At 38.9% G+C, this 22,371-nt stretch overlaps 2 protein-coding genes across 3 annotated transcripts in view; one reads left to right on the top strand and one right to left on the bottom strand.

The window, feature by feature from the left end:
• Rexo5 (RNA exonuclease 5) overlaps positions 1 to 14,879 on the bottom strand; it is a 51,874-nt gene extending 36,995 nt beyond the window's left edge. Inside the window, 9 exon segments of the mRNA XM_051147174.1 lie at positions 2,528 to 2,580; positions 2,582 to 2,625; positions 2,938 to 2,942; positions 3,120 to 3,158; positions 7,153 to 7,189; positions 7,191 to 7,250; positions 8,612 to 8,738; positions 10,296 to 10,405; positions 14,769 to 14,879. Coding sequence (XP_051003131.1) covers positions 2,528 to 2,580; positions 2,582 to 2,625; positions 2,938 to 2,942; positions 3,120 to 3,158; positions 7,153 to 7,189; positions 7,191 to 7,250; positions 8,612 to 8,738; positions 10,296 to 10,405; positions 14,769 to 14,879 — 586 coding nt within the window.
• A 1,726-nt stretch (positions 14,880 to 16,605) lies between these two features.
• Positions 16,606 to 22,170, top strand: Eri2 (ERI1 exoribonuclease family member 2). 2 transcript variants are annotated; one of them, XM_051145134.1, is made up of 8 exons: positions 16,606 to 16,753; positions 16,836 to 16,919; positions 17,716 to 17,843; positions 18,520 to 18,676; positions 19,542 to 19,642; positions 19,898 to 19,979; positions 20,514 to 20,602; positions 20,799 to 22,170. In XM_051145134.1, the coding sequence occupies exons 1-8, from the start codon at positions 16,639 to 16,641 to the stop codon at positions 22,080 to 22,082; spliced, it is 2,040 nt and encodes a 679-aa protein (XP_051001091.1). In that variant the 5' UTR covers positions 16,606 to 16,638; the 3' UTR covers positions 22,083 to 22,170. The 2 variants fall into 2 exon arrangements, with proteins under 2 accessions (XP_051001091.1, XP_051001092.1); XM_051145135.1 differs by having other exon boundaries at positions 16,620 to 16,919; positions 18,452 to 18,676.
• The last annotated feature ends 201 nt before the right edge of the window (positions 22,171 to 22,371 follow it).

The following is a 22,371-nucleotide window of genomic DNA, read 5'->3' as shown; positions in this document are numbered from 1 at the left end:
CAAGAAAATTTGCTCAACCATGTTCATAGCAGCCTTATTCATAATAGCCAGATCATGGAAACAGCCTAAGTGTCCCTCAGTAGAAGAATGGATAAAGAAACTGTGGTACATATACACTATGGAATACTACTCAGCTATTAAAAACAAGGAATTCCCGAAATTTGTGGATAAATGGATTGAGCTAGAAATGATCATAATGAGTGAGTTAACCCAGAAGCAGAAAGACTTAAATGGTATACACTCACTTATATCTGCATACTAGCCCAAGGGGCATGTCCCACAAAAGCCTTCATTTACTAGGAAACTGGGACAGAGGGGAGGACATCCTATTGGGACTCTAGATGAGAGAAGCATGGGAGAATAGCAAAGTAGAAGGATCCAGATGGTCCTAGAAACCTACAAGTAGAACATTATGATAGGCAGATTTGGGCCCAGGGGTCCCACTCAAACTAAGGCACCAGCCAAGGACAATACAGGTGGTAAACTTTAAACCCCTACCCAGATCTAGCCAATGGTCAGAACATTCTCCACAGTTGAGTGGAGAGTGAGATATGACTTTCTCACGTACTCTGGTGCCTCACATTTGACCATGTCCCCTGGAGGGGGAGACCTGGTGGCACTCAGAGGAAGGACAGCAGGTTACGGAGAAGAGACTTGATACCCTATGAGCATATACAGGGGGAGGTAATCCCCCTCAGGAACAGTCATAGGGGAGGGGAATAAGGGGAAAATGGGAGGGAGGGAAGAATGGGAGGACACAAGGGATGGGATAACCATTGAGATGTAACAAGAATAAATTAATAATAAAAAATTTAAAAAAAAAAAAAAAAGAAATTACTCATGACACATACTAATCAAAACCCTAAACACATAGAACAAAGAAAGCTACAAGGGAAAAAGATCAAGTAACAGATAAAGACAAATACTTTAATTCTCAATAAAGACTGAAAACTAGAAGGGCCTGGATGGATGTTCTACGAACTCAGAAACCAAGCGACACTAGCAATTACAATAGAGAAAGAAAAACATAAAAACAGCATAAAAGCAAATTTAAGCAGTATCTATCTACCAACCCAATTCTACAGAAGGCCCTAGAAGAAAAATTTCTGTCTACAGAGGCTAACCACAACTAAGGAATAAATTTCAGCAAAGAAATTCACCTAGTAAATCAAAAGAGGAAAACCTCACACTACAACAACAAAATAATCAATAAAACACTGCTCACTGATGATTTTCAACACTGTATCTTAAATAGGATATCTTCATCAAGCCCTTCCCCTTAGGGAATTATGCAGAAGAAGAGGAAGAAAGATTGTTAGAGGCAGAAGGGATGGATGACTCCAAGTAACAGTGTCTTCCAAACACATGACTGCCACAAACTGACTGTGGCAGCATACACAGGGCTTGCACAGCTTCAAACAAGATGGGGTCCCAGAGCTGAGAGAAGGATGTCGACAAAGGCTCCCATCCCTAAACAAGAAGTGACATCTGCTTGAAAAGGAAATTTTAGTTCTCTCCCGTGGAATTTCACTGGCTATATTAACCACAAAGGCCCCATGCCCAGCAGTAGATGGTCAATACAAATAAACTCAATGGTATTTTTGTAGATGTTTTGTCTCATAGTGCTTGCATGGATATTTTTTTGTCTTACTGGCCTTTTGTTTATATAGTATAGATTGCAATTTTGTGTTTTTATAGACTTTTTCCATGTATGTGTGTTATTTCTTGAGCTTTTTCTTTGATGTTGTCATTATTATTGTTGTTGCTTTTTTTTTCTAAAGAGAGAAAGAAATGGCACAGAGTTGTGTGCACGGGAAGGATCTAGAACGAGTTGGGGGAGGAGAACCATGACCATAATAATGTATAGAAAAAATTGTTCAACACAAAAATATAAACATGAGGAAGGTTTAATGTAATGGAAACGTTTATTGGTTTACTATGCACAAGTGTGTGCTGTCCCTGTGTGCATTTATGCTTCTGTTTGTGAGCACATGTGCCTAGAGTCCAGAGTTCGGCATTGTTGTGCTCTCTGACTTCCCTCTATCTTACATACTGAAACTGAGTTTCTCATTTGAGCCAAACTTGCCAGTTTGGTGAATCTGACTAGCCAGCTTGCTGCAGGGATCCCTTGTGTCCATCTTCAGAGCATTGCAATTATAAGCAAGGGGCCAAAATCCAGCATGGGTGTCAGTCCTAATTATGGTCCTAATGCATCACCTGAGACATTGTCTCAGCTTGGAGCAGTCTAAAAATGTTAAAATATACTGGTCCTCTCCAGTATACTAAAGAGAAATGAAAACGAAAGCAAGAAAAGGAACCTTCTCATTAAACATTTTACTGATGTTTTATAAGTTTTATATAAAACCTCAAATCATCATTTTCCCTATCATAGTACACACTCCACAGTAAAAACATTTCCACATTACAAGATGGAATAAATAAGCTATTCCAAAAGCATCCAGAAAATCCAATTTTCATCAAAAGTATTTAAATGAAATTAATAAAATTAGATTAAGTTTAAGCAAACCTTGTAATGGAAAATGAAATGTTTTCATTTCCTCTTTTGTCAGAATGCATTTACAAGCCAGCTTTCTTACAGCAATACTTTTGAATGATGAGATCATTCTACAGGTTGATGCTGGATTTTATTTTATTTTATTAATTTATTCTTGTTACATCTCAATGTTTATCCCATCCCTTGTATCCTCCCATTCCTCCCCCCCCAATTTTCCCATTATTCCCCTCCCCTATGACTGTTCCTGAGGGGGATTACGTCCCCCTATATATTCTCATAGGCTATCAAGTCTCTTCTTGGCTACCTGCTGTTTTTTAAAGACATTGAAAGTTCAATTCTGAACTTCATATGGAAAAACAAAAAACCCAGAATAGCTAAAACAATCTTGTACAATAAAAGGTGCTCCGGAGGAATCTCCATACCTGATCTCAAACTGTACTATAAAGCAATAGTAATTAAAACAGCATGGTACTGGCACAGCAGCAGGCTGGTTGATCAGTGGAATCGAATCGAAGACCCAGATATGAATCCACACATATATGGTCACTTGATTTTTGACAAAGAAGCCAAATCCATTCAATGGAAAAAGGATAGCATCTTCAACAAATGATGCTGGATTTTAAAGTGGCAGAAAGCAAAGCTCCTGAAACAACAAAGGTATTGTAATGTGTAAAACCTCAAGGAGGGTCAGCAGAATGGCCTAATGGATAAAGGTGCTTGCTACATAAGCCAGGTGATTTGAATTCTATCTTGGAACCCTCTGTGGAAGGAGGTAATCCTTTTTAATTTGTTGAGACCTGCTTCAGCCTTTAGCATAGCATAATCGTAGTCATTTTGCTTTTAGTCTCCATCTTGATTATAAAATGAAATTAAGTTCAAAATTTCAGGTTCTGCCTTCCAATGACTGTGTCTCTATGGTATAATTTCCCAAACTGCATATACTTTGTTACCTGGACACTCTGTAAAGTCCCCCAACTGCAGAACCAATTAAAGGTCAGTTAGAAACATTTTGTCTAGCTAATCAAAATGATGTAATGCTGTCCTTCCCCTTACTACCTTGTTGTTACGAAGTTGCAGTTTGTTTCCTACACTTGGTTACAGTTTTGTACTTGGTTGCAGTTTTTCTTATAAAAAGATTACTTAGGAGCAAACCACTGGCCTTTCTGTGGCCCTGATAGTGATCAGCCTAGAATAGGCATTCAATAAACCATCAATATCTCACTGAGATTGGTGTTCAAGTGGTTTGTGTGGCAATTCTTAAGACTATAACTTCTGTGCATGCTTGGCACAAGTGTACCTATACACCTCAATAATAATAAATAAATACATAAATAATAAAAGCCTTAGGTTTATTATTAGGATAAGCATGGTAAAGATAAAAAGAAATTATGACTTAATTACAACTTATAAAGAGGTGTGTGTGTGTGTGTATGTGTGTGTGTGTGTGTGTGTGTGTGATTTCATACAGCTATAACAACACAAAGAGAAGCTGGGCATGGTGAGGCTCTTGTGTGATCCCAGCATTTGGGAGGGAGGCAAAAGGATCTAAAGTTCAAATCAAACTTGGGCTACATAGTAAGACCTTGTCTCAAAAAATGAAACCAGAACAAATCAAGAATAGAGACAATTAATTCCAAATATGTTACAACAATAAGGCTTTTTATAGAAGGTAAAGAGAGAATGTACTTCAGGACTGAAGTGGTCAAAGATACTTCAAGAAAGGAAACAATTTGCCAAATCTTGAGAAGGCAGAATTGAAATAGTTGGTATGTTAGACCTCTATTACAGTACTTGTCCATTTCAAACAGCCCATTTTATCTACTCAAATCTCCTGCCATCTACTAAAGCAACACCAGCTTGTTCCTTAACAAGGTGATGTCAGTGAACGGGTTAAGTGTGCAGACCTTGCTTAAGTGAGATGGCATTCTGAAACCGGACAATAGTAATTTTACACTTGCTTATGTCTAAAATTTTAACTAAAATATAAAGAGAATCAACCACTTTGAAAACTTTCTCTGTCTGATGCCATGAAAAGGGATAACAACAGTTCTTCTCTGGAGGCATTTAGCTTCTAGATGACTTTTTAGTCAACATGTATCCTTCAAACACTATCCCTTTTTATTAAGATGGACCACTGAAGCCAGGCACGATGGTACATACCTCTAATCCCTGCAGAGGTAGGCAGATCTCTGTGAGTTCAAGGCCAGCCCAGTCTACAAAGTGAGCAAAGGCCAGCCCAGGTTACCCAGAGAAACTCTGTCTTGAAAAACATTAAAAAAAAAAAAAAAGATGGATATCTAGCCCTTGCATCCCCAAAAGCCAACAAATCACAGTGATAGAGGGTACTCTATGTTAGACAGGAATGCAAAGAACTTGGTTTTCCAGTTAATTTAGTAAGAAAGAAACATCAAGTTGAGAGTGGAGATATAATAAGTCATATATCATTTGTGTGCCAGGGTCAAGAGTTTGAACTTTGGTTCATCACTCAATACATAATGGAGAATAAAAGGTCCTGAGAAGGGAAGCAACAAAATATAAAAAGTATCATATCAACCTGTGAAAAACAGAGCAGAAAAATGCTAGAAAGGGGGTTGGAGAGATGGCTCAGAAGTTAAGAGCATTGGCTGTTCTTCCAAAGATCCTAAGTTCAACTCCCAACAACAACATGGTGGCTCATAAACATCTATAGTAAGAGCTGGTGCCCTTTTCTGGTGTGCAGGTGTACATGCAGGCAGAAGACTATATACATAGTAAATAAATGAATCTTTAAAAAAACACTAGAAAAGGCTTGACAGTAATTACAGTAATATTGGCAATGTATGCATGTGTGTGTACATATATATGTATATATGTGTGTGTGTATATATATATATATATATATATATATATATATATATATATATATATATATATTAAACTAAAGCCTATATAGTAAGAGGGTCAAAAGGTTAGAAGGGTATACAAAATAAATGTTAAACATAAAATAATTCAGTCAAGAAAATATCTGTGTGCTTATTGGCATTATTATAGCAAATACATTGGCATTATTTTAGCCAATGTACACAAGCAACAACATTTACTATGGGATTTAAGCTCAAGTTGGAAAGATGGATAGTAAATGAATAAATATATAATACATCAAGTAGAGATAAGAACTGTATATAAAAGGAGAGGAGGGGTGTGACTTGGTGAGGAAAATGGCCATTGTCGTGTTTATGTATCAGAATGGTCTCTCTGATAACGTGCTATCTGAGCAGAGCTTTATAGGAGTAAAGGGAATGAGCCATGCAGATTGGACACAGAGAACTTTATAAAATAAAGGGAACTCTAAAATTCAAGAAATGGAAAGTGAAGAATAAGATGTTTTAGCTACAATATAACTGAGAAGAAAGTAGAGTATCCAAGAAACAATGTCCAGGAAGCAACTGCTGCAATGAAAGTCTGTAATCTGGGACAACAAATCTAGAATGAAGACACAGGAGTCATTGATAGAAAATTGACAGGTAAGTTTGAAAATCAGATGAAGACTCCAAAGAAATGACTAAAAGAAGATGAGACGGTGCTGTGGACTTAGGGATATAGATATACTTAGGATAGAAAAATGAAATAAAATCTTTAAGAGACTAGAGCTATCATCATAACCCTTCTGGCTCCTTAATGCCTATACAATAAAATCATTACTCAATGCCTGCAAAACACAGTCATAAGTGGCATTCTTTTTTCACTACCATCTCTTTCCCCCTCAACATCCACACAAGTCTGTATCTTTCAGCGTTGCCAATTTAAGGCCTTTGTTTGACCCTCAAATCTTAAAATCTTAAAATGATATTCTATGACTTACTCAGATAGTTAAAAGACAGTGTATGCCAAAATCAAATACAGTTGCAGATATGATGTAGGCATCTACTGGAAAGAGAAGGGAACAATGGAAATGTAGAAAAACTAAAAGATACCACCAGGACAAAGGAAACTAGAAAACACAGTTCTAAAGGAGGTAGGAGGGAACAGCCAATTAGTTCTACCTTTTTAAGTCTCCTCAGTGCAATTAGGACACTATTTACCTTTACTGTGTCTAAATTTTGAGAATTGCTATTCTATCACCCACATTCTTTCTAAAAAGAGTTAACTATAACTTAGTGACAGGACATAATCGAGCCTGAAAAACACTATGTCATGGGTCTCTAAACTCTAAGTGCTGTACATACCTGTAGTTCACAGCTATAGTACTAGGACCAACTAACTTTCCCATCAGTTTTTCAGTGTGAACAATAACCATGTCCCGTACATTAGTCAGTAACACACACACATATCCTAGTAGGTACAAAGATCTAGTGACCATAACGCAAAGCTGTTTACAGTTAAGTATGAGTCCAACGTTAGTGATATCCATATGCCCTTAGCTACCCAACGTGGCCAGTTTCTGAGGCATGACCCAATTGTCCCTGGTTTCTAACCTCTCTGGATACTGGCCTACTTCAATGTTTTTTCTTAAAAAAGAAAGAAAGAAAGAGACACTTTTTTTGGTTTAAGTTAACCAGAATTGAGGATTTTGTTGTTGTTATTGTTGCTTACAAGTGTAAAGTTTACCACACCTGTGACATCTTTTTACAAACATCCAACAAAAATGAAAGTCATACCTTCAATAGTCCCAGGAAAACCGCTAGCTGATTTTTTTCTTTTGCAGCCCAGTGACATCAAATAGAAAAGTTGATGTCAGAGGAGGCAAGCCGAATTTCTGAAAAAGATATAAATAAATTTTTTCAAAAATGCTTGAAAATAGACAAAATACTCTTAAAGGTCTGTACTTTCATTGTTGGTTCAGACCTTCATTAAAGTCTAGGTTTTGACTGTTTGTACCATAAAATGAGAACTATTTTCTTAACATGAAAGAGGGTAAGGAAGTAAAAGAAGCCACATTTACTATAAAATCACCACTTGGAGATTTTCCTCTCACTCTTTGTTGTAAGATCAACATTTGAGAAATTTACAACTTAAATGTTTTCAGAGATATTTCTTTATTTCACTGGACAGCATATCAGGTAGTCAGGACAGATGATAATAGCAGGACGAATAAGTTGAAAGCTCTAACTATAGGCTCATCTGAGCTAAAATTCCAATTCTACAGTTTATTAGCTGTTAACTTTGGTCAGTTAGTCACTTTCTTAAAAATAAAATTAAAATCCCTATTATAGGATAACTGTGGTCATTAAAGACTGCAAACAGTATGATTAACACAGGGCTAGGCATTTAAAAAGTACTCAATAAAATGAAAGCAAAAAAGAGAATCAAGACTAAGGTAGATTATGGCTTGCTTATGGATTCAAATGCCTTCAGGTATATATAGACAGGCCAAGGGAGAATAGAGCAGGCCATGAGACAAAAGAGCACATGCCACCTCTGTAGATGGCAGGTGCTATTAAGCTCTAGATAGCCCTTTTTGTTTCGTTTTTGGTTTTTCTTGGGTTTTGTTTTGGTTTTTGGTTTTCGAGACAAGGTTTCTCTGTGCAGCTTTGGCTGTCTGGGACTCACTCTGCTCGAACTCAGAGAACTGAACAGCCTGCCTCTGCCCCCTGAGTGCTGGAATTAAAGGTGTGCACCACCACACATGGCTCCAGAGAGTATTCTAATGGCACTCAAATTTTAGTTTTTTCCTTGGGTTTTTTTTTTGTTTGTTTGTTTTTGCTTGCTTGTTTTAACCTGGGTCTTCCAATATAGCCCATGCTGGATTCAAATTCAAACATAGTCCTATGTCCATGCTAGATTCAAATCCTTCTTTCTCAGCCTTCAAGTGTTACAATTACCTTATGTACCACCACGCCCAACATTATGATTTCAGAGAGGTACAAAACAGATTTTATGTGAATCTTGCTACTCATAAAAATTTCATATTACAAATAAAATAGAATCAACCTGGAAGCTATATACTGTAACTGGAAATTAACTGTTTTGCTTGATAACCAGAGAAAATCGTAGTATTTCTGCTATCTTTCCTGTTGTTTAACTAAGTTGTTGAGGAATATTTTCTCAAATTGATGCCCTAGCCTCAAAGACGGAAGGCTCTAACTTAGCCCTTCATTCAAAATTTTCTTATCTGGCATGTTTGAATGTCTTTCGGAGAAATCTGAATTCCAAATAGAACCAGTATAAATGTAGCTGACTCATTGCCTTCAGAATAAAAACCACCATGTTGTCTAGGTGGTTTGGGTGTAAAAGCTGGCACCACCTGTTGAAAAAAGTCAAACCAACACAGCTAGGATGATACTCTCAGACAGTGACAAGCACACAGAAGACAAGTATGAAAAAGAGTGATTGACAACTAATGAAACTTTTTACCAACCACTAACTCTCTATAACTGGAAGACAGTCCTTACTTCAAAAAATTCAAATAAAAATCCTTGTGATATTTGTTATAAACCGAATGTCAGGTGAAATGGATAAATCCATTGTTCTACTAACAGCTATTAAAACTTTACGTTTCTTGTGTGTGTGTGTGGCAGTTGGTTCTCTCCTTCCACCTGAAAATGTATTGTAAATCAGAACTGCGAGCGCATTTTACAAAGTTCGATATCCAACATATTCTGTAGGTCTCCTAAGCCAGCATTTCAAGTGAGGGCTGGACTCAGGCTAATGGCAGGCTTGCTTGCTTTCATTCTTTCTTTCTGTTGTTTGTTTTTTCAGACTGAGACTCTCTAAATAGCCCTGGTTGTCCTGGAACTCCCTAGGTATTCCAGTCTGGCCTCAAACTCTCAAAGATCTGCTTGCCTCAGCCTCCTGAGTGCTCAGATTAGAGACATGTGCCACTATGCCCACCAGACAGCAGTATTTCTTGTCAAGAAGTCTAAGAAATCTAGCCAATTTAAACAACCTGCCTCAGGGAAATGTGTACAACTAAAAACCTCTCGATGGGTACTGTGCTAATAGTTTTATGTCAACTTGACACAAGCTAAAATCATCTGAAAGGAGGGAATTTCAGTGAGAAAAATGCTTCTATAAGATTCAGCTGTAGGATATTTTCTTAATTAGTGATTGATGGAGGAGGGCCCAGCCCATTGCCAGTGGGGCCATCCCTGGGCTGGCCATTCTGGGTTCTATAAGACAGCAGCTGAGCAAGCCTGTAAAGCAGCACTTCTCCATAGCCTTTGCATGAGCTCCTGACTCCAGGTCTCTGGCCTGTTTTGAATTCCCATCCTGACTTCCTTCTGTGATGAACTACAATGTGGAAGTGTAACCCAAATAAGTCCTTTCTTCCCCAAGTTGCTTTGGTCATGTTTTTTCATTTCTGCAATAGAAACCCTAAAACAGGCATAAAAAACATAATTTTCATAAGTCATTAATATCACTAAAAGCATTCAAATCATAAGACCATATCTTTGTTCCTTATCTATAAATTAAGTAAAAGACTAACCAGAATTATTAAGATAACGTGATTTCTATCAAGTCCACATCAAGGGATTCAAATTACAGTATAGACATAATGAACAGTAAGTATACCAGTAGGACACTATCATATATGCACCCTTATCTAAAGACTGCTACTCAGTTTTGACAAAAATGTTGACTGGTGGGAAAGCAGAGAGATGGGTACTAGATCTTTAAGTATTTTGAAGAAATCACCACTCTGGATTTTTATACAGAAATTCCCAAATAATTATTCACAGCTGTTACTTTTTTTTTTAAATGGATAAGCTGCATTATTAATATGTTAACAAATGTCAACAAACTTCATATGGAACTCTAGACACCAGTTTGAAACCTCTGCCCTATGAATAGTTTATCTCACATCTGGGTTTAGGAAACAGCCGATTTACTCAGAACTGCATACTTCAGCAACTCACACAGCTGTCTTTGGGTTACTTCACAATTTTTAACAAATAAAATGGTAGAAGCGAGCTTTCTGCAAAGACAAATTAGAATACAGTAAGCCCATAAGGCTCACAAATGGCAAAAAGGTAATTAATTATTTCAGGTTTCTGATTATGTTACCATACACATAAATACAAGGACTATTCTAGTTATTTAAAAATAAATAGCCACTTGTGGTATATTTTATTAGAATATTTTATAAACAGTTTGTGTATTATGCATGGTTGTGTGCTAATGGTAAGATGATTAAAATACAATGCATGCTTTCAAAAACTCTAATCCATCAGGGGAAACTATGATAGGTAATTCTAACACTGCATGGGTCAGTGCTATTATAAATACATAGGAGCAAGAATGTGTTTGCCCTAGGGTTTAGAGCAGTGGTTCTCAACTTTCCTAATGCTGCAACCCCTTATTATAATTCCCCATGTTGTGGTGACACCAACCATGAATTATTTTCATTGCTACTTGATAACTAATTTTGCTACTGTTGTGAATTGTAACATAATATAAAAATAGTCTTAGTTGACCCCTGTGAAAGGGTCCCAAAGGGATGTGATCCACACGTTGAAAAACACTGGTTTAGAGTTTTGGTGATGTCTTCATTTAATACCCTAGGAGTATGAATTTTGCTGATCGCTTCTGTTGCCGGATATTTGATTCCATTGTGATCGCTGAGATTGTGAACTGTAAAAAATCTGTCTTTTGTTCGGCATACTTGAGCCCTAAAACACAACTTTAATCGAAGAACTGTCTGTTTATTGTAAACAGGTGATTAAGGTGTGGTTCATCCAGCCAGCCCTTTTTTAAAAAAAGATTTATTTATTTATTTATTATGTATACCTGCACACCAGAAGAGGGCACCAGATCTCATTATAGATGGTTGTGAGTCACCATGTGGTTGCTGGGAATTGAACTTAGGACTTTGGGAAGAGCAGCCAGTGCTTTTAACCTCTGAGCCATCTCTCCAGCCAAGAGCTTTCAGTACACAGGATTTAATAAAGTTAACTCTAGGTCTAGAGTCAGAGCAAGAAACCAGCTGACAGGGGTTAAAGAGTAGGAGAGGCTTTACATTGAGGGGCATTTAAGACAGCATGTAGACATAGAAAGAACTCTTTGGCTCTTTAGCTTTTAGCTCTTTGGATTTTAGTTCTTTAGCTCTTGAGTTCCTCAGCTTGGCCTTTGGCGTTTTGGGCTTTGAGCTAGAAAGCCTTTGGCCTAAGGTTTTTTGGCCTTTTCCTCCTGGGCTATCAGCTGAGCTAGTGAACCATTTAAGTCTTTTTCATCAGGACGAGAGCTAAGTAGGAAGGTCAACTGGGTGCTTTCTCTGCCTCTCTGAGCTAGCAGGTTTTCACCCCAGCATCTGGCTCCTGAGTCTTTACTGGTAAATAGAACTATTGGGATTTTCATTTAAAACAACAGGCTTCTTTAAACTCTGGGGCTAAGTCACATAGTATGGCTTAGATGAGACAAAATTACATATTGCAAGGCATGACAGTTACAGTGGTGACAAAGTACCCAAACCACAGATCAGTGTCATCCAACCTGTCAGAATTATCCTATGGCAACAGAAAATTTAAGGAAGCTCCTTGTTTTCTTTTTTTTTAATTTAATTTTAATTTTATTAATTTATTCAGATTACAACTAAATTGTTATCCCATCACTTGTATGCTCTCATTCCTCCCTCCTTCCCTCCCGCTTTCACCATATTCCCCTCCCCTAGGTCTATGACCGAGGGGACCTCCCCCCCCACCCACTATATGGTCATAGGCTATCAAGTCTCATCTTGGTAGCCTGCTTATTCTTTCTTTGAGTGCCATCAGGCCTCCCCACCAAAGGTAGGTGGTCAAATATGGAGGACCAGAGTTCGTGTCAGAGTCAGTCCCCGCTCTCCACATAACTGTGGAGAATGTCCTGTCCATTGGGTAGATCAGACTAGGGGTTTGATGTTTACTACTTGTATTGTCCTTGGTTACTGCAATAGTTTGAGCAGACCCCCCTGGGCCCTGATCCATCCATCAAGATGTTCTTTTTGTAGGTTTCTAGGACCCTCTGGGTCCTTCTATTTCCCCATCTCCTATATTTTTCTTACCTAGAGTCTCAGTAGGATGTCCTCACATCTATCCCAATCTCCTGGTAAGTGAAGACTTTCATGGGACATGCCTTTTGGACTAGCGCCCAATTATAAGTGAGTCTTTCTGCTTCTGGATTAACTCACTCATTATTATGATTTCTAGTCCCATCCATTTGTCCACAAATTTCAGGATTTCCTTGTTTTTAATAGCTGAGTAGTATTCCATAGTGTATATGTACCACAGTTTCTTTATCCATTCGTCAACTGAGCTCCTTGTTTTCTTAAAAAAGTTTTGTCACCGGGAATGGTGGGGCATGCCTTTAATCCCAGCACTTAGAAGGCAGAGGCAGGCGGATCTCTCTGAGTTCAAGGTCAGCCTGGTCTACAAAGTGAGTCCAGGACATCCAAGGCTACAGAGAGAAATACTGTCTCGAAAAACAAAAAGAAAAAAAAAAGTTTGTCAAGTACTTATTTTACAAGGAGATGATGAATGGATGATGAATGCTTTTCCAAATGGGTACATCTAATTAAAACCAAAGCTTTTGTTAATTCTGACAATTTACTACTGTTATTTGTTTATGTAATAAGCCAAATTTTATAAATATGTTTATGTATTTGTCCATTACAAATTTAAAAGGTTTTGACAGAAATGGAAAAATAACAACAACAACAACAACAAAAGACTCAGATAATAGAAAAAGGGGAAATAATATACAATAGATAATCATCTATACAACTCTGAATAATTATTATTTTCATTTTTTCCCTAGAAAACATCAGAATATTGTGGTTAGGAATTCAAGCCTCAAACCATCTGACTTCAAATATCCTGAATGAGTTCCTTAACCATTCTAAGGCATAGTTTCCTTACCTGTAGAATAGCTATAATTCTATCTCATGAGATTGAGAAGATCAATGAGAGATTGCAATATATCAGTGCTAGTCAATGTTTATAGCCAAGCTTTATTAAGTACCTTTCTTCATGACTGTGTTGGCTAGTTTTATGTCAACAGGACACAAACTAGTCATCTGAAAGGAAAGCAATCTTAACTGAGAAAATGCCTTCTTAGGACTGGCCTCTAGGCAAGCCTGTGGCCATTTTCTCAATTGAGATCGGTGTAGGAGGCCAGTTCTTTGTGGTAGGTGCCCTCTGGCAGGTGGTTCTGGATGGTCTAAGAAAGCAGGCTGAGCAAGTCCTGAGGAGGAAGCCAGTAAGCAGCACACTTTCCTGGCTTCTGCATCAGCTCCTGCCTCCTGGCTCTTGCCCTGATTTCCTGCTACAACTTCCCTCGGTGAAGGAAGGATTGTGATCTGGACATGAGAGCTAAAATAAACCCTTTCTCTTTCAAGTTGCTTTTGGTCATGGTTCATGGTGTTTTAGCACAGCAATAGAAACCTGTCTTACATAATGGCCTTAAGGTAAGGTTGAATATCTCCTATTAACTGTTTTTCTGAGCAGCTGTACTGGGGACTGAATTCAGGACACATGCAAGGCAAGTGCTCTACTATTGCGTCACACTGCCAGCCCCTAGACAAACAGTTATGAGAAATTTATTTGTACCAAATTATTTAATTCTTATAACTTTAAAATAGAGATTATATTATTCCCACTTTACAACAAAGAAATGGAGAAATGGGGTACAGAACCACAACTGGAATGCAGACCCAGCCCTTTTCATCTCTGTACTACACTTCCCTGAAGAAACATCTATTTTGCTTTATGAATATATGCACCCTAATCTGTGCTTTCCCCTATCAGTTATTTAACACCAATTTTAACATGAAAAAAGTTCAAGTAAATACATTTTAAAACGTAATAAAGTTTATACTAAAATACATTTTAAAACATAATAAATTTTTATACTAAAAATTCTCTTTTCACAAAACATTTTTAAAAATTCAAATATTAGGAGGAACATTCTCATTACTGATATCATTCACCCATCTAATCTTTTCCCCAGGATAAATTTCCCATTAAAATGCCCATTCATATTTTACTTCCTCATAAATATTGTATGAAAGCAGAGAATTCTGCTTAGGTGTACAAGGATATTCTTAGGACATTCTCTGTTAACACGGATCTTAATACATTTTCCGTTGAACGAATATTCTGTGTGCCAGACACTAACTCAGTTTTAAACTATAGAGAGCCCTGGGATAGGCGGTGTGCATGTTCTCCCCATTTTACAGGTAAGAGCGCGGGATCCGGTGAGGTCAGCGAGGTCAGTGGGCAAGTCCTCACTCATCCTTCTGCAGGGACCTTCCAGGTGCTGGGGCAGGTGACCTCTAAGCACAGACAGACGACTTTTTGCTCACCTTGGTTTGAGGTTGCGTGTCCTCATCGTCCCACGGACATCTATCCAACTCTGTCCCCAGGGCTGAGTCCGGGGCCTCCTTCCTCTTCCTGGGGTTGATCTCTAGCTCCATGCGCTGCAGGGAAAAGATCAGCTGGAGCTGATCACCCCTCGGAGACCAGGAAACTGCCAGGGTCTCTCGCACGAAGCGCAGCAGAGCCGTAACGGTTTATTTTTTCCTGCGAAGCAGCACGAACCAGTTTACCACGCTTTGCCCTAGCAGAAAATCGCGCGAGCCTACTTTTCCCTCAGTGCTGATTAGAAGTCCGCGTCACCCCAACCTGAGCTTTCTTTGAGGCACTTCGAGAACAGGGCGGGGGATCTCCTCTTTCTCAAGCCTCCGTCCACGCCCCTCCAGGTCCCGATCCGCCCCCCAGGAACGCCCCACCTACGCAGACTACTGCGACCAGCCGCTCAAACCCTCTGGCTTCCCTAGCCGCGCCAGTGTTTAAATGGGCCGGAAGTGAGGGAGTCTAACTTCCGGCTGTTGGATTCCGAGGTACCCAGTGTCGAGAATGGCGACCAAGAGACTGGCCCGGTATGCTAGGGGGTTTCCCGCAGGGTTGGCGGCGGTCATGCAGCCGTTTAGTCTGGGTCTGAAAGACCCCTGACGAGCCTCGTTTTCGGGCCCCACGCCGCATCCGCTCCAAGTTTGAGGAGCCGGAGGGATCTCGGGCCGCTTGCGTGCCAGTGCCGTATTGGGTCTGTTCATGCTAGGTCTTGTGGGTACTGTTCCCGGGCTGGTGCCACTGCACCCATTGCATCCAGGTGATCTGCCTAGTCCAGTTTTATTTTGGATACGCTGTGTACATTTGAGATTTGTGGACAGTGTGACCACCATGCCAGGCATAGTGGAGCGCGCCTACAATCCCAGCGAAGCAAGTTCTAGGCTAGCCTGGTCTACATGGAGATGTTTGAGCAGCCTGGGGCTGCATAAGCAAGACAGTCTCAAAACAAAAACCTACATGGTGTATTAATGAGTAGCGTGGGTTTCAGAGTTTTAGAATCTTAGCAAAGTTAAAATACTGTAGCTGTCTTTAACAAATTACCTACTTTTTAAATACCTCCTAGAATAGTTTTGCCACTCTAGTTCAGTATTTCCTGATGAAGTAACTCGTCAATTTTAGCTTTCAATTCCACATCCCTACACTGCCCTCATAGTTTGTCCTTTTCAAAAAGCCTAAATAACTACTCCAAGTGTCTGCCTACCTAAAGTTGTACTCATCAGACTTTTGTCTCAGCTGCGTTTGGGATTGTGGTTAACCCTTTCCCTTCCTTGGACTCCAGTGTATTGCTCTCGGGTGTCTTTATCATAGAGTGCCTTCCAGTAGTACTTTGGTTATCTTACTTCCCTAGATTTTTAGAGCTTGGGGATCCCTATATTTTTAGAGCTTAGAAACAGGCATTATCTGGGGATCCCTATATTTTTAGAGCTTAGAAACAGGCATTATCTCCTTAGAACATAGCAAGGGGCTTGAAAAATAGAAAAATAGCTAAAGGTTTTTAGTGCGCCTTTACAGTTATTTTGAGTTCTTCAGTTCTGCAAATAGTCAGGTAATATGGACACTAAGCTCAAGAGAGGATGGCAGTTAGCACAAGAAACTAGAGCTTTTAAAGTCTGGTCCTACTTTCCCTCAACCAGTACACAACTGCTGTTGTTTGTGACAGGATCTTGTTATGTACCCCAACCTATTCTTAAATTTAGGTCTGCATTGGCCTGCTGAGTGCTGAGCATTCAGGTGTATGCCCCCACTCCCCCAACTCCAATTATAGTTCATTAATGGAGATTTCACCATTTGTTCAGTGTTATTATTTTGATAACATGTGCTAAAATGGAGTATGATGAATTTATTGGTCTTCCTTGGCTTTGCATTTTTAGGCGGCTTGGATTAATTAGGAGAAAGTCCGTTACACCAGTAAGTGGGAATCCAGGAGGAAGCAGAGTCAGTAAGTCCCTGGTTTTGTTTACAGTTTGAAGCCTTGCACTTGGAACATTGGCAAAGCTGACGTGCACTCTGGTCTTTTGCAGAACAATTGTATGACTACTTAATTGTCGTTGATTTTGAGTCTACCTGCTGGAACAATGGGAGGCACCACAGGAGCCCTGAAATAAGTAAGTCTGGGCTCCCAGTGGCCAAAGCTAGTGCTCCATGAGTCTTCGTAAGTTTCTAGGTATAAACCAACCAATAAGAAAACAGAATGCTGTAAACTGGAAGTTTAATATAAAAACTATTTTACCTAAAGAGAAGAAAAAATACCAAATACCGGAATGTGTTATGCAAAGTAGCTAGTTGTTTTAAGATTATATTTGAAACTTTAACTGGATAGAAACTGAAAAACTGAGCTGGAGAGATGGCTTAATGGTTTAAGAGCACTGGCCACTCTTCCAGAGGTCCTGAATTCAATTCCCGGCAACCACTTGGTGGCTCACAACCATCTGTAATACGAACCAATGCCCTCTTCTGGTGTGCATGAAGAAAGTGTACTAATATACCTAAAGCACCCTTAGTCCTTGCACCCAGAAGGCAGAAACAGGTGGATCTCTGAGTTTGAAGCTAGCTTGATCTATATCTGTTGTTCTCAACCTTCCTAATGCTGAGATACTTTAAAACTATTTCTCATGTTATGGTGACCCCTCAAGTATAAAATTATTTTTGTTGCTGCATCATAACTAGTTTGTGACTGCTACGAATCATCATGTAAGTATCTAATATGCAGGATATCTGATATGCAACCCCTGTGAAAGGGTCATTCAACCCCCAAAGGTTTGCAGCCCCCAAGTTGAGAACTCCTGGTCTATATAGATTTCCAGACCAGCCAAGAATATTTTAGTCAGACTCTGCCTCAAAATAAATAATAAATAATAAATAAATCAACTATAAGTGCTAATGCATGGTTCTTTCATTTAGTTGAATTTCCAGCAGTTTTGTTGAGTACAACAACTGGAGAGATTGAGTCCGAGTTTCATGCTTATGTTCAGCCTCAAGAACACCCAATTCTTTCTGAATTTTGCACAGAACTGACAGGGATAAAACAGGTATGATGCAAATTTTAGAAGCTCAGATATCAGTTTCCAAAAGAAAAATAAAAGCTAGTTAGTGCTTGGAATTAAACTTATTCAGTCTTAAGAGAAATGATATCTCTTCCATAAGTGTACTGGAATCCTGAAAAAAAAATTTGAATAATTCTATAAACATAAAGGTCAAGCCAGGTGGTGGTGGTGCACGCTTTTAATCCCAACACCTGGGAGGCAGAGGCAGGCAGATCTTCATGAGTTCAGGGCCAGCCTGGACTACAGAGCGAGTTCCAGGACAGCCAAAGCTACATAGAGAAACCCTGTCTCAAAAAACCAAAAAAACATAAAGGTCAAGCATTGGAGCTCAGCACAGTGGAGCTCAGCTGGGATGTATGAAGCCAGGCTTTGAGCTCCAGAGAGTTGATTTTACAGAAGTAATGTAACTCACTGCCTTTATTTCTGTGAGACTGGTGTTATGGATTTCACGTCTGTGAGACTGTAGAGTTACCAGGCTAGTTTCTCTTACTGCGGTGAACTCAAGTCTGCAGAACTTGCCTGTGTGTGTGTTAGCATGTCTTTACTAGATAAACTGTCAGTCAGAAGCTGTTCTTTGTTCACCCATCATGCAGAGTTGTGATAAATGCTCAGTGGCTCAGGAGTTCTTTGGTTGAGTTCAGATCCTGTGATGTCTAATCAGGTCCAAGTTGATGAAGGAGTCCCCCTGAAGATTTGTTTATCTCAGTTCTGTAAATGGATTCATATGATGCAGCAGAAGAAGAAAATAGGTTTTGCTACTGGCAATTCAGAGCCGTCCACGTCTGATGTAAAACTGTGTGCGTTTGTTACCTGGTCAGGTAAGAACATGAGTTGTGCCTGTGAATCACCCTGGGTAGCACTGAGGCGGAGGAGGTGGCCCAGCAGATACCGTGTTTGTTCATTGTTCAACAGGAAGACCAGTGTTGGGACCCTCAGGACCCATGTAAAAGCCACGTAGACATAGTGGGCCATCTGTACTACAAGTAGACTAAGTCAGACAAGGAGTCCCAGGAGCAAGCTGGCTAGCCAGAGCAGCTAAAGCAGAGTCTAGGCTCAGGAGAAAAGAGTGGGCTCCTAATGTCAGTCTTGGACCTCCATATAAATGTACACATGTGTGTGCACACACCTGTACCCCCACACTTGTGAACATGTGGCACATACATAAGTCCCACCCATCAAAAAGAGTAGCATTGCCACCATGCAGTCCCTGATTTCTAGTTTTATTCTTGTTAACCTGGAATTATGCTTGTTGACCTCATTGACCAGAGAAAAGAAATCAAGGACCACACAGGTACTAACCAAGAAAAGAAAATTGATTCATAGTTTTAAAATCATAATTCTCCAGGCCAATGAGAAAGTCTGTCTCAAAATAAGATAGGTGGCACTTGGGTATATGTGAGGCTGCTCTGACCTGCACACCCACCGCTCACATGAGCATACATGCACACCCACACATATTCACCTTTATACACACAAAAGATATTATCTTGAAACAGTTATCAAGATAATTCTTAGTGGTAAGTTATATAAGGTGAAAAATAATTAAAATATATGAGCATTAGTTATTAGCACAGCAATTAAATCATACTGCTCTATATTGTTCTGTGGGGTTTTTTTGTTTTGTTTTTTGTAAATGGAAAAGCACTGACATCTCTGACTTTTATTATAATATCTATCATGCAGACTGGGACTTGGGCGTTTGCCTAGAGTATGAGTGTAGAAGAAAGCAGCTGTTAAAACCTGTGTTCTTAAGTTCTTGGATTGATCTCAGAGCAACTTACAAGGTAAGGATCAAGGCTGGGCGCGTGGTCACTCTGTTCCTGCTGAAAAGTGTATGCACTTTATTTTACTGGTGTGAAATTCTACAAACAAGGTATTTTTCTTTTGGAATGTTTACATAAATATGTATCTTACAATATTTAAGACAGCATAGCAATAATAACTCCCAAATCTGATAGAACTAAAAGTTATGAGAAATAACTTCATAGCCTCTATAATATCATTATATTTTTAAAAATATGTCTTTTTTATTTGACTAGCTTTTTTATAAGAGAAAACCCAAAGGACTGAGCGGTGCCTTGCAAGAAGTGGGAATAGAATTTTCAGGACGAGAACATTCTGGTTTGTATAAATTGATAATCATTTTATTCTGTAAGTCATTTGACTTTTGTAAAATTCTATTTTAGTTTCATTTAAGGTGTAGTGTTGTTATTAATACCTTTCAACCTAAAAAATGTTCTTAGCTTATATAATTTATAATTTTTGAATTAAATTTGAATTTAGATAAAGACCACTACTTAGTGGTTCTAGTTGGTTTAAAAATAAATAATAACAGAAGTAATGAGCATATTAAACAGAAGCACAAATGTCCAGATAATATGATGGACTAGTGAAAAAAACTGTACACGACTAACTATGTTTTCATAAATAATGATCTATAGAGAAGCTGTCTAACAAATTTTCACCTGTGTAAATACAAGCCATTCATTGGTACTGCTGCCATACTTCCCACACATCAACTTATGATATGATTAAAGTTAGCAGGTGATCATAAAACTAGCAATAGGCCCCAATTTCTGTTAAGTGTAATTTGTTTTCTGTTAGTTCTTTATGTTTGTACCACAGCACTCAGTGTTTGATACTTTATTTCCTCAGGCTTAGATGATTCTCGGAACACTGCTTTTCTTGCTTGGAAAATGATCAGGGACGGTTGCGTAATGAAAATTACCAGGTCCTTGAACAAGGTTGGTGATGTCTTGCCTCTTTATTCTGTCATTTTGAGTTCTAGGGTAGTAGTCAAAGGTTCATTAAAATGTTGATTTCATGTGTGTAGTCACTTATACAGCAATGTTATTTTTCCCCTTTTTGTCATATATAATATCTACTGAAGAAATTATAAATGCAGTTCCTAAAGTAGTGGATTTGTCTATGGAATCATAGGTTCTCACTAAGAAGAATCCCAAGATTTTGGCCAGAAATTTGGGTACAGATCAAGTTGAAGAAGCATCTGCCTGCATATATCAAAAGGAGCTCAAAAATACAGTAACTATTCTGGAAAATGCTCAAATGAATTCAGTTTGTGCAAATTCCTCTACAAAGGACCAATTACAATTAAAGAGCAGCATGAAAGCAGACACTCAGAATATCAAGCGTTGCTTTTCTCTTTTCACTACTAAGCCCTCAACATTTGTGCAGCAGTTGTGTTCTCCCACCTTGAAGCCAAGAAAAAGTGATCAGCTTGCCTCAAGTGACAGCTCAAAGTCTTCAACACTTAACTCAAACTTGGTACTTGTATCAACAACCATTCCATCTGTTAATCTTGTTTCTGATGTAGAAATGGGTCACACTTCTGACTGTTTACCTCTGTTGGCTGAGTGGGAAGATGGAGTTTTACTGCCAGCATCTCAGGCTGACCAAGATACAGATTGTATGCTTCCTGTTAGTGACACAAACGTAGATACTTCATTTAATTCTGGAGAGAGATCAATGGTTATAAAAGATTCAGAAATCCTTAGTTATGAAAACTTTGAAGAACTTAAGGAAATTCCTCAACACACTGAGGCATCTAAGTCTATTGTGTATAAGAGTCCTCACAGTACAATCTATAATGTAAAAGGAGCCAAACATCCAGGGTCAGATGCTTCTGCTTTTAAATTACCCGAATGCAAACCATTTCCCTTCAGCAGTGTTAATGCCAGCATGCCACATCCTTCAGTTTTGAAGAAACAACCTCTTTTAGGTGGTACTAAAAGGAATTCATCTAGTCCCTCAGCTTTCCCACGAGCAAAAAAGCAGACCTTTGCTATCCATGAAGAAAAATCGACATCATCTACTTGCTCTCCAGGAACTTCTTCGCATAAAGTTCCTCCCTTCATATTAACATCCACAGTTAATCTACAAGAGCCTTGGAAGACTGGAAAGATGACACCTCCCTTATGCAAGTGTGGCAGAAGATCTAAGCGGCTTGTTGTTTCTAATAATGGGCCAAACCATGGGAAAGCCTTCTACTGTTGCCCTATTGGGAAATACCAACAAAACAGAAAATGCTGTGGTTATTTTAAATGGGAACAAACACTTCAAAGGGAAAGAACCAATAGCAAAGCTTTATCTCATTCCTCAGGAGGACTCTCTTTCAGCTCTCCAGAAACAAGCCATACTCATGAGAGAAATTTAAATTTTCCTATTAAAAATTCTTTACGACTCAGACCTTCAATGAGAAATTGATAAACTCTTTTCTAAACTGTCTTCTACTTCAGTATAAGCCTCTATGACTTTTATTCAGGACTGGTAACAGTGTTGGTTCAAGTTATACAGTCTCAGCGTGTCTGAGCCCTCCAGCCAGCTACATCGAGCAGGTCACAGAGACGGAAGGGAAGTGGACTGCATGACTCACACTCTTGCCCATAGTTGTCTTTCTACAATCTGTTGTCTGGTCATATAGGAATCCTTGTTCCTTCAATTCCCAAGCATAAAGAACCACAAAGAACAATGTTTTTATAAACCATATTTTTTA

The sequence above is a fragment of the Acomys russatus genome, chromosome 5 (genome assembly GCF_903995435.1).
Source record: "Acomys russatus chromosome 5, mAcoRus1.1, whole genome shotgun sequence".
Taxonomy (NCBI): Eukaryota; Metazoa; Chordata; class Mammalia; order Rodentia; family Muridae; genus Acomys; species Acomys russatus.
This window is presented reverse-complemented; position numbering and strand designations above follow the sequence as displayed.

What these genes read in the sequence shown, in the direction of transcription:
- Eri2 (XM_051145134.1), top strand. Translation starts at nt 16,639, where the DNA reads ATGGAGTATGATGAATTTATTGGTCTTCCTTGGCTTTGCATTTTTAGG. An exon ending in TGCGTTTGTTACCTGGTCAG is followed by an intron (nt 18,677 to 19,541) that starts GTAAGAACATGA and finishes TCTATCATGCAG; the next exon opens with ACTGGGACTTGGGCGTTTGC. An exon ending in TTACCAGGTCCTTGAACAAG is followed by an intron (nt 20,603 to 20,798) that starts GTTGGTGATGTC and finishes ATGGAATCATAG; the next exon opens with GTTCTCACTAAGAAGAATCC.